Here is a 15,789-nt window from a genome sequence, read left to right as displayed (position 1 = left end):
CGAACCCATGTCCCCTGCATCGGCAGGCGGACTCTCAACCACTGCGCCACCAGAGAAACCCTAGACTGTATTTTATACAGCAAAAAGCATTCTTTTTTTTTCCCTTAACTTTATTCTTTTAGGTAGATTACATTTTTAGAGTTTACTTTTCTATTCTAGGAAGAAAAAAACTACTGAGCTATTCATTATTTTTCCTATTACCTTTCTCAAATCTTTTTTAAAATCAAGTATCCTTTTTATTGACATTATAATTTTTAACTTATTATAGTTTTTTAAATCATTTCCCAAAATATATCTCATCTGTACATACATTGACTCATCTTGTAAACCCAAAGAGGCTTACTGGTTTTATAGACATTTTATAGGTAAAAAGGTCTTAAAGTCAATCGTATGTTTTCAATTCACAGGTAAGAAAATTAGACTCAGGGAGTTATGCATTATTCAAAGAATACTTCTTGAGTGTATACAGTGTGCCAGGCACTATTCCAGACACTGAGATTACAGTAGTGAACATGACAGACAAGGTCTCTTTTATACTTTATTTTTGTCTTTCCTTATCCTGGTATTGTCCTCAAACTTTTTCTGTAGTACTAATTTCATTTCATACTCTCTCTATACATTTTTTATTTGTTTTATGTATAGTATCTGTCTGCATGAACTAGAGTAAGAACTCCATGAAAGCAGGTTTGTCTGTTTGGTCATTGCTGTATCTAGTACAATACTTAACATTTAGTGGGGAATCAATAGATTTTTGTCAAATGAATGAATGAATTGAATTAAATGAGGGCCATATGGTATCCTGAAATCCAAATGAAGTTTTTTTAGAACAGACTGGTCAACTATGTCAAATGCTGCTGATGGGTCAGACAATGTAAAGACATGAAGATTGGATTTACCAAGGTATGGATGGCTGTGATAAGTGGTTTTAGTTGAGTGGTGGCACAAAAGCCATATTGGAGTAGAGTCAAGAAAAAAAGGAATGGGTAGTGAAGAAGTAGAAAGAAGAGATATATCTATATAAATTGTTCAAGGAATTTTGAGGGATAAGGAAATTGAGCTGTAACCAGAAGACGGGTATGAGGTCAGGGAGGGCTTTAAAGTGTTTTTCTTTTATTATAAAAATTTCAAACATACATAGAAGAAAGAACCTCTTTCATGTTTGTTAATAATATCAAGATTTTGGCATACGTATTTCATTTACTCATTGTTGTTGCAAAAATATTTTGAAGCAAATCCCAGTCATTTTAGCCGTATATACTTCAATATGCATCTAAAAAAGAGAGAAAAGGCACTTTCTTACACAACCTGATGCCGTAATCACACCTATTAAAATTAACAGTAATTCTTTGATACTATTTAATACCCAGTTTTTATGAGATTGCCACAATTATGTTTAAAATAAAAGTTGTTTGAATTTAGATCCAAATTCTGATTCACATTTGATCGTTGTATCTTTTAAGACTCTTTAAGTCTAGAGAACAGTCTTTCCTATATTGATGAAACTAGATTAATTGTCCTGTAGCCTGTCTTACATTCTTGATTTGTATCTTTTCTTCTTCATGGGTCATCTAATTTATTTCTCCCTTTTCAATATTATTTGTAAGCTGTTACATAGTGCTAAATGTTTGATTAGATTTAGGTTCAGCTATTTTGGGATACATACTTTATAGTTGGTGGCCTCTGCTTCATATTGCATCACGACAAGAGGCGTATGTTTGATTTTCACACTCTTAGTTATGCTAATGTTGATCAGTGAAGTCAGTTGGTGACTGCCAGATGTTTCCACTGAAATTTGCCCATTAACCTTTCATCTTATGATTTTATGACCTTTGCCTAAATCAGTTATTTCATTTGCTTTACCGAAGGATAATTTTCTATTTCTGTCATAAAGGAGGGATCTTTAAAAATTGAAGAAATTATAACATGTTTTTCTGCTGATGGGCATGATCTAATAGAAAAGGAAAAATTATGATACCTGGAGAAACACTGGACTTGGTAGTTAAGAGGGGATGGGGTCCACTGCACAGGTGATAGAATGCCTTAGGTAGGAGGAGGAACAGTTTAAGCGACTTGTCCAAGGTTATAGTAGCACAGAGTGGATTTATTTTATTAAATGTGTATCAGAATTTTACTTTGGAATCTTATAATTGTACCTAATTTTAGAAACATGCATATTCAGTTGATGATATTGCATGTGAAGTAGGAACTTAAAGCTATTTTGAATTTCACTGCCTATATTTGACCCTACTTGTTAGGGATTTTTAAATTTTTTCTAATTTCTCCCTTAAAATTAATGGTGTCTTATACACCTGTATCTTTACATTATAAAAAATATAAGCATATACTTTTATGTAATTTTTCAGCTTTTGGTGCTAGTCTGTTGCAAAGAGAAGTAAATGCTGCTGTTAAACAAAATGATAAATAACTCGCAGTTCAGTTTAGACACTAATGGGCCCTAAAAGCCTGTAAAATGACAAAAACCAGCAACTTTTATGATTTATAGGCTAATTTTTGTTACACAGTTTGGTCATATACCTGACAGTCTTCCCTCTTTGTGACTTTCTCCTAAAAATTATAGTTTTGTGTTACCTAAGTGAAAAGTCCTTTAGAGGTCAGTAGAAGAATATGACAGCATCTCTTCTGAGGATTGCAGCAGTTCCCATTGGTGGAATTACAATTTCCTTTTTTTTTTTTTTGTAGTAGTTCTAATGGTAGTGGTATAGTTTAATCTTGAAAGAATATTTATTGCAACTTTGGACCTGTAAACTATCTCCAAATTGTCTCATACATGCTATGTGAAATTTAGTTTTAGACAATCATATTTCTTTATGGCTCAGTGATTTCCATTTACTACTTGTTAGTCATACAGTCTGAAGAGTATTGGGGTTATTGTGTTGTCTGACACAGTATGTATTCTGTTAAATTTGAATTTTAAAAGCAATATGGATTATATAGTCCCTTTAGTTACTTAGCACCATGTTTTATTTTTTACAAATCTCTGTTGAGGTTTGACTGATTTCCTTTTCTGTCTTGGCGTTCCCAAAAGAGCACTCCGTAGTTGCCTCCAAAAGCAGGAATGTAATCTGATCGGTGTTTTGTATTGTCTGCTGACTTCCATGAGAACACTTTGCATGAGCTACATTGATCAGTTCTCATCCTTTCTAGTCAGTTATTGGACAATTAATACAACCTTGTAAAGACTCCCTAGAGTATCCCTAATAAACTAGATCGTTTTACCCAGGAATAGATATATAAAGATATTCAAGGATGAGAAAAGCTGATTAGGAGAAACAGGAAATATTAAGCTTTCACACTCACAGTATGTTTTTCAGATTGTCTCCATCCTTACAATTGAAAGATATTGCTCTCTATTGAAATATTTTGTACAAATTAGGAAATGGTAGCTTTTCATAAATTTGCATCTTCATTGTTTAAAACAGGAAAGTTTAATTTAGGTGGATTCATATAATATTATTCATATAATATTATTTTATTTCTCCTCCTAATTCTTGTGATCTAATTTTCTAAAGGTAAGAATGATAAAATTTTACTATTCTTTTAAACATTTAAAACTGCTAAGAAAATGGTTTATGTGGCAGTTAATCCTTAAAGCAGTAAACTCCATGCAGTTTTTTTAATGTGTAGTTTCACACTTTTGTCCTTCAAAATGTACTTTAAAAATATTTTATAGAGTGGCTTAGAATTTTGAAACTGTGGTATGAAGAGGATACATGCTAAGTACTTGGAAGTTTTCATATTAGTTCAAAAACAAATATTTTATAAATTTAAAAATACCATTCTTTTGACTTTTTGATAACTGTTTAGTAAAAGAATAGTTACGTCTGAGAAGTTTATATGCTTGTTGTGTTGGGCTGCTCAGCAGAAGATTACAGTTTAATATCAGGATGCTGCAGGGAGGCTCAAAATAGTCTGAAAAGCTAATCATTTGTTTTTATTGCCTTCAGGTATATCTGTAAAGTATGAAATGGGTTAAAGGACCTGTGTATCAGACCCAACCAATTTCATTTTAGTCTTGTCTCACATCATGTGTCTACATTTTGTTCACCAGATATGAAGCAAATAATATTAATAGTATCTTTATCAATTATTCATCAATTTCAAATTAAAAATAGTTTAAAATGTTTTTAATTATGATATTATATCTTTTTAAAATTACATAATCAGTAAAAGCAGGGTTGATTCATTTTCCAATAAATATTTGTCATGGACCTGTCATGTGCCAGGGACTGCTCTAGGCTTTGGGGAGACTATAGCACAAAACAAAACAGACTAATTAACTGTCCTCCTAGAGCTTGCATTCTAGTAGAAAAGTAAAAAAATAAACAAATACAAAATGTCAAATAGCATTGTTGCTGTGATTAAAAGAAGAACAGGGTAAGTGAATAAAGGGTGGTAAAAATTCAGAAATTTACCTACTATGTAAACTTTCTAAGACTCCTTCTCCCCACTGATTTAAATGATGTTTTTACTGTAGACCAACCGTATGTGCTGCCCATGTAGACACCTCCATTATTTTTCATATCATAGTATCTTGTAATTCTCTGGCTTGATGTCTGTTTTTTGCCCATAAGAGTATGTGCTTTGAAAGTTGGCTGCATAGATCTTCACATCTGTGTTACCAGTTTCTAACCCAAAGTTCTTTTATACGTGCTCAGTAAGTATTGGTTATATCAGTGAATGAATGATATACTCAGAACTTCTCAGGATTTCTGGCTCTGCTGACCCTTTTGGGGATTTAGAGTTCTACATTTTACATTATTTTATTGGCATTAGTATATCATCCTTTTTTTTTAATTAGGTACACATCTTTATTGGAGTATAATTGCTTCACAGTGCTGTGTTAGTTTCTGTTGTACAGAACAGAATCAGCCATTCACAAAGTGAATCAGCCATATACATACATATATCCCCTCCCTCTTAAGCCTCCCTCCCACCCTCCCTATCCCACCCCACTAGGTCTTCGCAAGCACCGAGCTGACCTCTCTATGCTATGCAGCTGCTTCCCACTAGCTATCTGCTTTACATTTGATAGTGTATATATGTCCATGCCACTCTCTCACTTTGTCCCAGCTTCCCCTTCCCCCACCACTCGTGTCCTCAAGTCCATTCTCTATGTCTCCGTCTTTAGTCCTGCCCTGCCATTAGGTTAATCAGTACCATTTTTTTAGATTCCATATATATGCGTTAGCATACGGTATTTGTTTTCCTCTTTCAGACTTACTTCACTCTGTATGACAGACTCTAGGTCCATCCACCTCACTACAAATAACTCAATTTTGTTCCTTTTAATGACTGAGTAATATTCCATTGTGTATATATATATGCCACATCTTCTTTATCCATTCATCTGTTGATGGACGTTTAGGTTGTTTCCGTTTCCATGTCCTGGCTATTGTAAATAGTGCCGCACTGAACATTGTGGTACATGACTCTTTTTGAATTATGGTTTTCTCAGGGTATATGCACAGTAGTGGGGTTGCTGGGTCATATGGTAGTTCTATTTTTAGTTTTTTAAGGAACCTCTATACAGCATTTTTGAAGAACATACAAAGTAAGAAGGGAAGTTTTCTGAAAATTAATCTTTTATCCACAGGTACTACTGAACGAGTGTGCTTGATCCAGGGAACAGTTGAAGCACTGAATGCAGTTCATGGATTCATTGCAGAAAAAATTCGAGAAATGCCCCAAAATGTGGCCAAGACAGAACCAGTCAGCATTCTACAACCCCAGACCACCGTTAACCCAGATCGCATCAAACAAGTGAGTGTTTAGTTGGGAAATCAAAGACTAACATCCACAGTGTAGTATGAATTCCTTATAAAAGAAGCCTTAAAGTTTTAGCATATAAAGTTTTTTTCTAAGTAATACTTAAAACATAACAGAGTTGTCTTTTATTTATTTAAAGACTGTCAGAGTCTCTTCTTTAGATTGATCAGATAATTGAATTACTCATTTATTAGTGTTACACTGAGGAGCGATTATGTGACTCATTTCTTTTATGGTGCCCTTTAAAAAATTATAGACACAAATTTGATTAATTTATAGAAATTTAATCTATTTAAAATAATATCACTTTTTAAATAAAGTATAAACATTGAAACTATATTCTCAAAATTCCTAATACCATATTCTTAATAATATTTTTAGCCTTTAGTATAGTTATTATGCATATAAACTCCTGTTTTGTTAATTTGTCATGTTCAACATTTTTTATCAACAAATATGTATAAGTAAACTGTTGTACCTAGCAAATAGTTCTTTGTTACAAATCAGCTATTATGTTCTGTATAACTTGTGTAGTATTTATATATATGTCATAAAGGGCCAATGTTTATTTTTAATGTGTGGGATTTTCTGTAACAAAAATTTTACTTGATAAAAGACAATGTGAGTTCTTAAGATTGAATAATGGCTGACATGATGTAGGAAAAAAATGACATTCTTTAATGTTAAATAAGGTGAATTCTTCCCCTCAACCTCGTTTAAATCCTCAAAATTATTTGACACTTTATGTTTATAATGTTTCTGCATTTGCCCTTTTATAATTAGCTGCTTAATTTGTGATCATATTGATAGACTTCAAAAGAAATGTATTATTCATTAGTTCACAGAATATGTTCATTGTAATAAATTTGAAATGTAGCTCAAAATCTTATTAATTTCATGTTTCTGAATTGAAAAAAAATATTTTATACTAGGCAGTGTTATGAATCTATTATAATTTTACCAATATATTGATAAATATAAGGCTGTCTAATTAAATACAAACATAGCAATTAATAATTAGGTAATATATTTTCAAATTATGGGCCAAGACTCAATTTTCTTTTAATTACCATTTTAAAAAGTCCTTCCATGTTTAAATCATGAGTAGGTAGTTGTTATTCCATATAAAATCGTTCATTTTATACTCTTTGTCAGTGTCAAAATAGTTTAATTTGTAACCCTTTATAACTTTTCAAGGAAGTATCTTTTAGTTTATACATGGCAGAATGTAAATGTTTTAAACTTCTAAACACAGGTAGATATTTTTATTCTTCACAGCCATTTATAGTTTTGAAATGTTTATTTTATCTGTGCTAGGTGAATACAAAGGATAATTTAAAAACTGATGCCTTGAAAGTGGTACCATGATTTTATCCAAATTCTAAAAATATGAGTTTAAAGACCTCTAGGTTACAATCACCTGGGTCTAAGAATTTACAGAGTTGGCACTGAAGTGCCATTGAAGGTTTATTGATTTTCTGCTTTAATCCAGCCTATTACTTCTCCCCTTTATTTTGTAAGTTCTGTAAGTTCAAACATTTAGGGAAGGCAGTGAATATCTTGATTTTTTTAAAAAAAGTAAAACATAAAATATACTTTGAGTACTACATCACTGGCAATATATTCAGGACAATGATATGAATGAATTTTTATTATTTTTGTAATACTAAATAGCTAGTACCATCAAATAATAGTCTGTGAGTCATTGTTGAAACTTTAATTTTCTCTATGGTGATATGAGATTTATAGGTTGTCGTATATCCAGTCTCAGTAAAAATTTATGAAAGCCAGAATTTTAAAATGTTGGGTTCATTTCTATTTTTATTTGCCTTGTTCAGATAATATTATTTAAATTCAAGATAAGTGGTAAAAAATAATGGTGATTGATTTACTTTTGTGTATTTGCATTCATTTGTAAGCTTTGTAGACATTCATGGCATTGAAATTATTATTGATTAATATTTTCATGTAATAAATGTGAAATAGAGTATCATTTTAAAAGATTTATTAAGAAGTACACTGCATCTAGTAGGGTAACATATTTAATACTTAAACAGTTTCTTATAAATGTAAAATTTGAAAAATTTACTCAAAAAATCTGGAAGAGAGATTTATCATACTGTAGATCAACAGAGTTATTTATACTCTAAATTTCGGATTCTCTAACTTTCTAGGTATCCTGTTTTACAATGTAATACTTTTTGTTGGATCATTGTCTAAATAGTAAGTGAAGTATATAAATTTAAATTACCATGCTTTTATCTCTGAAGAAATTATGCTGGTAATCCAGTATAAAATAATTATTTCTAAAATAAATTATTTTACACTAGAATAGATAAAAATGTATTTCATATAATGTTTATATATTTTTTTATATTTGAGTACATAGAATAATAATAAGATTTCTTTTAAAATGGTAGTCTTTCCCTTAACTAATGGCATAACATTTACATTCCCTTTGGACTTCAATTCTGAAGTTAATTTTTAAAATAACTTCTTTAAAATATTTTTAAACATTTTCTTCTAGTTAAGATTGTGCAAAGAATAAAATTTGAGTTTTAAAAATTTCTGGAACTGGAAAATGTAATTTCTGCATAGAGATGAATTAATGTTGGATCTGAAATTATATTTTCTTAATTTTTGTTACTACATATCTATTGTTTTTTATGGTTGATAATTTAAGATTTTGCTTACTACAAAAAGTATAATTAATATGTAACTTGGACTTAAAATAGGAAGTCAGAGTTAGTTCTAAATGAATAAAACTTGCTTTAAAAGTTAGAATTTACACCATATATTATTATGACTTTTATAAAATACTATTTTCTGAATTATGTGATCTAGATACAGTTGGTTTCTGAATAAATTACATGAACCAGAATATTCTCCCCAAATGAAACCTTATTGACTTAATGAAATCTCAACCAAATATAAGTTCTTAGGAAAGCAGTACATACTGGTCTCACAAGTCTTTCATATGGAAGCATGATGATATCTAGCATGACAGCCTTACATCCAATTTAGATATTAGATGTGAACTATTCACTTCTTTATTCTCAAATGTGTTTTTTGGTTTGTTTGTTTTATTTAAATCAAATATATATTTGCTAATAGAGAGGGACTCCAATATTTTATATATTCAAAATGACAATAATAATAATATTTATTGAATAATCAAAGTATGTAGCCTCTGTTCTATAGCCTTAATATCAGAAGATTATGATAAGGTACATAACACCATTGTGCTCATTTCACAAGTCAGTATACTAAGAAACAGATATGCAGCAAGAGCCAGTAAGCCAAAATTAAACATATTAATTGCAACATAGAACATTATATTTCTTATTTTCAGGAAATGAAAATAGCAGAGACCTTCAGTGATCTTCAAATAATTTAGACTTTGTTTACCTAGAAGCTCTGAACTCATTCCTGGGGCACGTCTTAGCCCAGATTTTTTGGTGTACATATTTTCATTTCCACCTTTTATGTTTTGAATTTTGTACTTTTTACTTTTTTTTCCTCACGGGATTATTGAAACATTTCCTGTTGCTGTAAGTCCCTCAAATCCCCCTCTAAGTATGGTTGTTTATACCTAATGAGTCAATAAATGAACCCCAAAACATGGTAGAAACAACAAATCAGTAAGATAGTTGGCATTTGTTAACTTCCTTTGTCTATTACAGTTTTTCAGCATTTTTTTCTCTTTGGCTCAAATGCATTTTTAAGAAAATCTACATTAAAAAGAAGTGGTTATAGGCATTTAAATAATTATTTTGTATGTAAAAATTAAATTAAGATACCAAAAATCTCACTTAGCTCAAAGAATTCTACTTTCATCATGAAAAATTGGCAAAATTAGCACATAATTTGTTCATTATTCATTCAATCATAAATTTATTAAATGCCTTCTTAGTGAATTGTAAAATATATTAGAATGTAGCCCTTGCTCTGTCAAGCTAGTTTATGAGAGATCCTAAATACTTAAAATAACTAATAAAAATATAAAACTGTATTTATATACCAAAACTACAATATAAACAATGTAGTATAAAAGTTTGGAGGAGTGTGAAAGAAATGTAGGCTAGAGTGACATTTGGTCTTGTAAAATAGGTGAAGACTTGAACTGGACCTTGAAGATTGTACAGGAATTGCCTGATTAGAGGAGAAAAAAGAAAAAAGCTTATTTTAGGCAGATGAAGCAATATGGATTTGAGGAGAAAGACATCATAATTGTTAAATAGTAAAGAGATTATCTTGACAGAAGTGGAATATCTGTGTTGTAGTTTAGAGGAAATTAATGTTAGATAAGCCATGTGGGACCAGATAATGGAGAGTTTTGGATGTCTGGCCAAAGGGTATCCTGTAGACTACTGATTCTTCCTAATATTTTCCAAAAGAGCCCTTTTAATTTCTCTGGAAGGTTATGGAAAAAAAAAAAAGAGGCACCTCTACCCTTTGTTCTCTTCTGTGCTAAAACTCCACACAGATTCTTAGAGTGCTTATAGGAACACCTATTGTTAGGAGAGGAAGAGAATTATGACACTTACTGAGTAATCTACTATGCAGATCTTTAGATTTGAAGGTTTATAAAATAATATTTTTTAAAACTTCTTTTATGTAATACTCGCAAATCCAGGGGATGTTAATCTTTGCCAGGAAAAACATTTTTATGGTCAAGAATGAAGGATCAGTAATATTGGTAACAGTGATGTATATGGTGCTTATTCTGTTTCTGTGCTAGCCGTTGTACTATGCACTTTACATTTATTATCACCTTTCATTCATCCTTCCGAAATTCTTCTGAGGCAGGTATAGAGTCCATGTTATACAAATAGAAACTGATGCTTAAAGGAATTTGAGTAACTTACCCAAGGAAATGTAACTGGTAATTGATCTTAACACTTCTAAGTTTGAGTAATGCTGATTAAATAAAATCCAATAGATTTCTCTCTTCTGGAATTTCTCAGAGTCTTGAATAAGCATCTCCAAGAAGAGGACCTCACTTGTAATAGAAAGTCTTGTATCAGGGTGAAGTTAGGAGACCAGGGAATATTTTAAGAATAAGATGATGAACACAATCTCCTCTGGTGGTGAAAGTTGAGACAAAGCTTGAAGTTAAAAGATATTTCAAAGTGAAATCTGTGAGGCTTTGAGACAGGTTTGAGTCCAGTTCTAAAATAATGAGGAAAATTTAAAAATGACTATATGTGGTTTTGAGCCTAGCAAAATGTTGAATTCTAGGAAGCAGCTAGTGAATTTTAGTCAGGCATCTATGTGAGATAATATTTTTGTATGTTTGTTTCAGGCAAGTTGAATAAGTTGTATATAGTATGTTTTTTCCTTGAAGTAGTCTTTGATAGAAGCATAGGTGAGAATTTAAAACTGAAAATATAGATCCTTAATTGCAGTATAGGTGATAATTTCACTTACACCTTCATTGTAGGAGAGAAAAAAAGAGATAAAGAATCAGTTACTTTTTTTTTTTTTAACTAAGTCAGAAGCATTATAGTATAGCGGTTAGGTATAGGATCTGGAATAGGATTGCCAGGTTTCAAATCCTGCCTCTTTAATTTACCAGTTGTGTACATTTGGACAAGCTGTTTTACTTCTGTATACCTCAACTTCTTTACCTATAACATGGGAAAAGTAATAGTAATCTGTTCTGTAAGGATATTGTGAGTATTAACTGAGTGGATCTATACCTGGTTCGTAGTAAGTGCTCCTTATTAACCATAAAGATAAAAGGGAGAAAATGAGGAAAGTACAATATAAGGAAAGATGCTAAAAAGGATCAAATACCCAAAGAAAAATTAGAGAATAACTATTTTTTTAATAGGAAATCATTGGAGATTCTAAAAGTTAGTTTCAAGTCTATGTTGAGAGAAAAGTTGTTATTTGTTAATAATATTTCCTAAAGGTAAAGAGGCTGGTTAGGTAAAAAAAAAAAAAAAAGTGTGAAGTGTGGGAACTGCTGACTTGAAATTGTGGATATAAAAGGAGTAAAATACAAGTTAGATCAGAGAGACTCACATAACCCCTGCTACTAAAGAGCGAATGGCTAATGTTAAAGAATAAAAAGGAGTTTGAAAAGGTAGAGAAATTGGAGATGCCAAATACAGATGAGATCATTAAGGGAACAAAATGACTCAGGAGTGGTGGAAAGATAATAGTTTAGGGTGTTAAGGTCCTAGCCCCTGAAGAGTAGGAAGTTTGAACGGGAGATCACAATTTTGTCTACATTGAAAAGAATGAGAAGATAGGGAAAAAAGTGGTTTGGAAAACCGAACAGGTTGAAATGAGGCCAATTGTAGTAGATAAGGAAGCTCATTCTGGAAAATCATGATTTCTTTCAAGTAATAAAAACTATCAATTGAAAAGAAGATAAAATACATGGGATTGAATGGTTGAAGAGAAGGATAAAGGTGTAGAATAGTAATTAGGAGGAATATAAGCTATGGAATAGGAATCAATTGTAAAAGACCTTTTGAAATTAGACAACATGAGTTTATATTAGGGCTAAGTGGTTCCAGATAGTTCAGACATTGGGAGAATGCTGGATACTTGTCAGGATGAAAAACCACAGATAACAATTACATATTTAAATAGCTGATCTATTATTTTTTATAGAGTAGTATGCAGATTTATTTAACAGAACTGAAAACAAAGGATTGGGAAGGCGATTACTCAAGTAATGTTACTCAGTTAGCTAGTAGTACCTTCCAAATTAAAATTGAAGTTTGCTGTTTGTTGCTGTTTTCACTATACATATAATAGACCTTGACAGTCTTTTATTGTAGATTTGCTTGAGGTAAGCTTATTTATTATGGAGTTTATTTATAGTAATATTCTCTGGTCCAGTAAAACTGTCACTTGTTAACAAGAATGCATTTCATAATTTGTAATCACTTTTTAGTTCTTATTCCCAAGAGCCTAGTGAAATCTACATTTAATTAAATGACTATTATTAAATCTTGAATTTTAAAAAACTGTTTTATATTCCAAAGGATCCACTATTTTAAAATTATAAACCACTTCAGATTTTTCTGCAATAAGTAATTCAGCCTTCAACGTTTAAAGCAGAATTCTTAAATAGACATTTGTGTCATATAAATAAAAATATCATACTTTTCCATTTGAAAGATAAAATTGTGCTAAAAAATGCCTGTGCCCTTCATAATCACTAATATATAAATATAAAAAAAGTTTTTAGCCGTATATATCCTTTATAAATGTTATTTATAACATATTTTAATATATTGTTGCTATATGGATATTCAGTTAGTTACATCTTCCAGATATATATCAGAAGTTTTACTAAATGATTTTTTTTAACTTGAAACCAGTTTAACTTTTAGTCTGCATAGTAAATAGGAATAAAAATGTTTATAAAATATTAGGGAAACAAACATATTGTACATTGAAGTATTTCTTACTAATTTTTCTGTTCTATTTGTGTGGTTGAGAACAACTATCAAAGCTGTTTTTTAATCTATTAATAGAACCTTTTAAACTAAAGGCAGTACGTTAATATATTTACACATATCTATTTATGAGAACAATTTTTACCACCAGCATTTAAAAAATCAACTGAAATGCAAACTTGCTGGATTCTCTTTATTGCTATAGGTTAAATTTGTAAAGGAAGGAGACTTTTTCTGTTTAAGGGTATCTATATGACTAATGGATAAATATCAATAGAAAACTCGTCACCTGTTTACTTCATTACATGTTTATTATTTTAGGAATATAAACAAGAAAATATATTTAGTTGCAATTGACTGTGTCAAAAGACTCTGACAATCTTATCCCTTAAAGCCCAAACTTATTTAATTTTCACGTTTTATTTAAAACATTAAACTCTTAACTTATCAGAATATGATATTTAATAACCAAACCCTTAATGATTTTAAACATATTAATATTTTTCTAGAAGTTTAAAATTATTGTTTTTATTTCTGTGAGAAAGAAACAGCATCAGAATTATTAAGGACAATGTTGATGAATATGAATTCTATCAATTATTAATACATGCCCAATACCTCACATATACGCCAAGTAAAAAGAAAAATACTGAATAAATTGACAGAAGATAATATTAATCTTAGTGACCACAAATTCTGAGTCACTTGATATTACTACTTTTTCCACATATTTCTTTGCAATATTTCAAGAGAATTCATATTCTAGGGCAAGATGGATGTCATAATGAACACCTGTGATACTTCAAGTTGATTTTATCCTGATGCAAATAGAAGAGCCCAACACACATACCTCATGCTTCTGTAGGTTAATGAAATTGGCTTCTAACCTATATTGGGATAGATGGCCTCTAGGTTTATCTCACATCTATTTAGTCAGCAGTCTCATAATCACTCTGAGATTAGTAAAGAACATATTCTTAAATATATGTTAACTACCCCCAGGAAATCTGTACAGTAACAACTGTAACCAGAGGTGGGAAAATAAAACCTTTACTCTTCAGTTCATAGTACAAGAGTAGCCCAAAGTCAATAGCGTATGTCTCTGCATAGTATTGCATGGAAAATAAAATATTAGGGCAATTATTAATGACTGGAAATGAAAGTCTCTCTGGAGAAATGACTTTGTAAAATGAATTTATTAACAAATAGCAAAAACAGAAAACAAAGGATTCGAAGGGTTTTTTTCTTCTTTTGTGAGGTTTTACTTCTGAATGTAGCTCCTCTCCCCTTTTAAAGTATGATTTAACAAAAATCTTGGTATGACTCAACATTAAGTCTAGTTTTCCTCAAAGTATCTTAGGTTTTAACTTAAGAATCAAGAATCCCTAGAGGAGTGGACTGTTTAAAACGTGATCTGATATTAGAATCAGTCTTACTTTGTTACTTGAGAACAGTGAGTTAAGCAGGAGCCTGTGAATTTTTTATCCTTTCTTTTACTCTTAAATGCTTTATTCTATCCTAATTAGGACTTTTGAAATATTAAATGCATAAATATGACTGTATTAAGTAATTTCATCTGCTTTTCCTGACACTGCTGAACCTTTAAAGTTATGCTTTTGCTCATATCTGAGTAATTTTGATGAATATATATTAATATAAAACATAATGTCCATATAGAATTTTGTCTGTACTATAAAACTACCCCATTTCATGTATTAAGAAATATTATCTATTGAGGGTGCTACTTAAGCCATGCTATTTGCTGAGTGAAAATATACCTTTTTAAAAAGATAACATCTTAACATGTTACACACACATTAAGGTTACTCTATTAGACATGAGAAGTTTTTAAAATATCTTAAGTATATTATGGTCTCATATGGCATATTTTATATATAGTTTGTGTATGTGTTTAGAAATGAAATGAACAATAATTTGATTCCTAATATTTTTGTACCTATTTTCAACACAGGCTGATGACGCTATAATATATTATACCCCTTATCTATATAAATTTTTAGTGTTTAACACAAATGATAAAAAATATTATGGCAATTTGTTAAAATGCTATTAGTTACTTGTTTATTAATATGAGGTTAATGTTTACATTTTCAGACGGGCTCTAAATTTATTAAAAATTAATGTTTTAGAAGATAATGTGATATTAAGAACTCAGAACAGCAAATTTAATTGCTTTTAAGTATGGAACCCTAAATTCATGTGGAATCAACTTGTTGGTGATGTTCAACATATTAAGTAGGTGGATACTTTTATGCGAAAGTAAACTTCATTTCACCACTTCTTTCAACCCCCGACTGTATTCATTGATAGGAAAATGACTTTCAGTTTTACTCATTAAATTTCTTGAATTTTTGTTTGAGATCTCTTTTCCCCCAAGAAAACAAGAGGGAAAGAAAAGAGACTACTATTCATGAATATGGTCAGGATACCTTTAATACTCATGTGAATTTTTATCAGTCACCATCATGATTTCAAGTCATGAATTTATTTTTACATGCTTATGCATGCATATTTACATGCATTAGTTACTTAATTGATCTTAAATTCCATTAAATTTGAA

At 30.6% G+C, this 15,789-nt stretch overlaps 1 protein-coding gene across 6 annotated transcripts in view; it reads left to right on the top strand.

Annotated features, from left to right (window-relative positions):
• The window catches only part of NOVA1 (NOVA alternative splicing regulator 1), a 144,751-nt gene that overhangs the window by 102,787 nt on the left and 26,175 nt on the right, over nucleotides 1-15,789 (top strand). For all 6 annotated transcript variants that reach the window (XM_060294689.1, XM_030854699.2, XM_060294691.2 and 3 more), the window contains one exon: nucleotides 5,615-5,781. In XM_060294689.1, coding sequence (XP_060150672.1) covers nucleotides 5,615-5,781 — 167 coding nt within the window. The remainder of the gene's footprint in view (nucleotides 1-5,614; nucleotides 5,782-15,789) is intronic.

Source organism: Globicephala melas, chromosome 2 (genome assembly GCF_963455315.2).
Source record: "Globicephala melas chromosome 2, mGloMel1.2, whole genome shotgun sequence".
Taxonomy (NCBI): domain Eukaryota; kingdom Metazoa; phylum Chordata; class Mammalia; order Artiodactyla; family Delphinidae; genus Globicephala; species Globicephala melas.
This window is presented reverse-complemented; position numbering and strand designations above follow the sequence as displayed.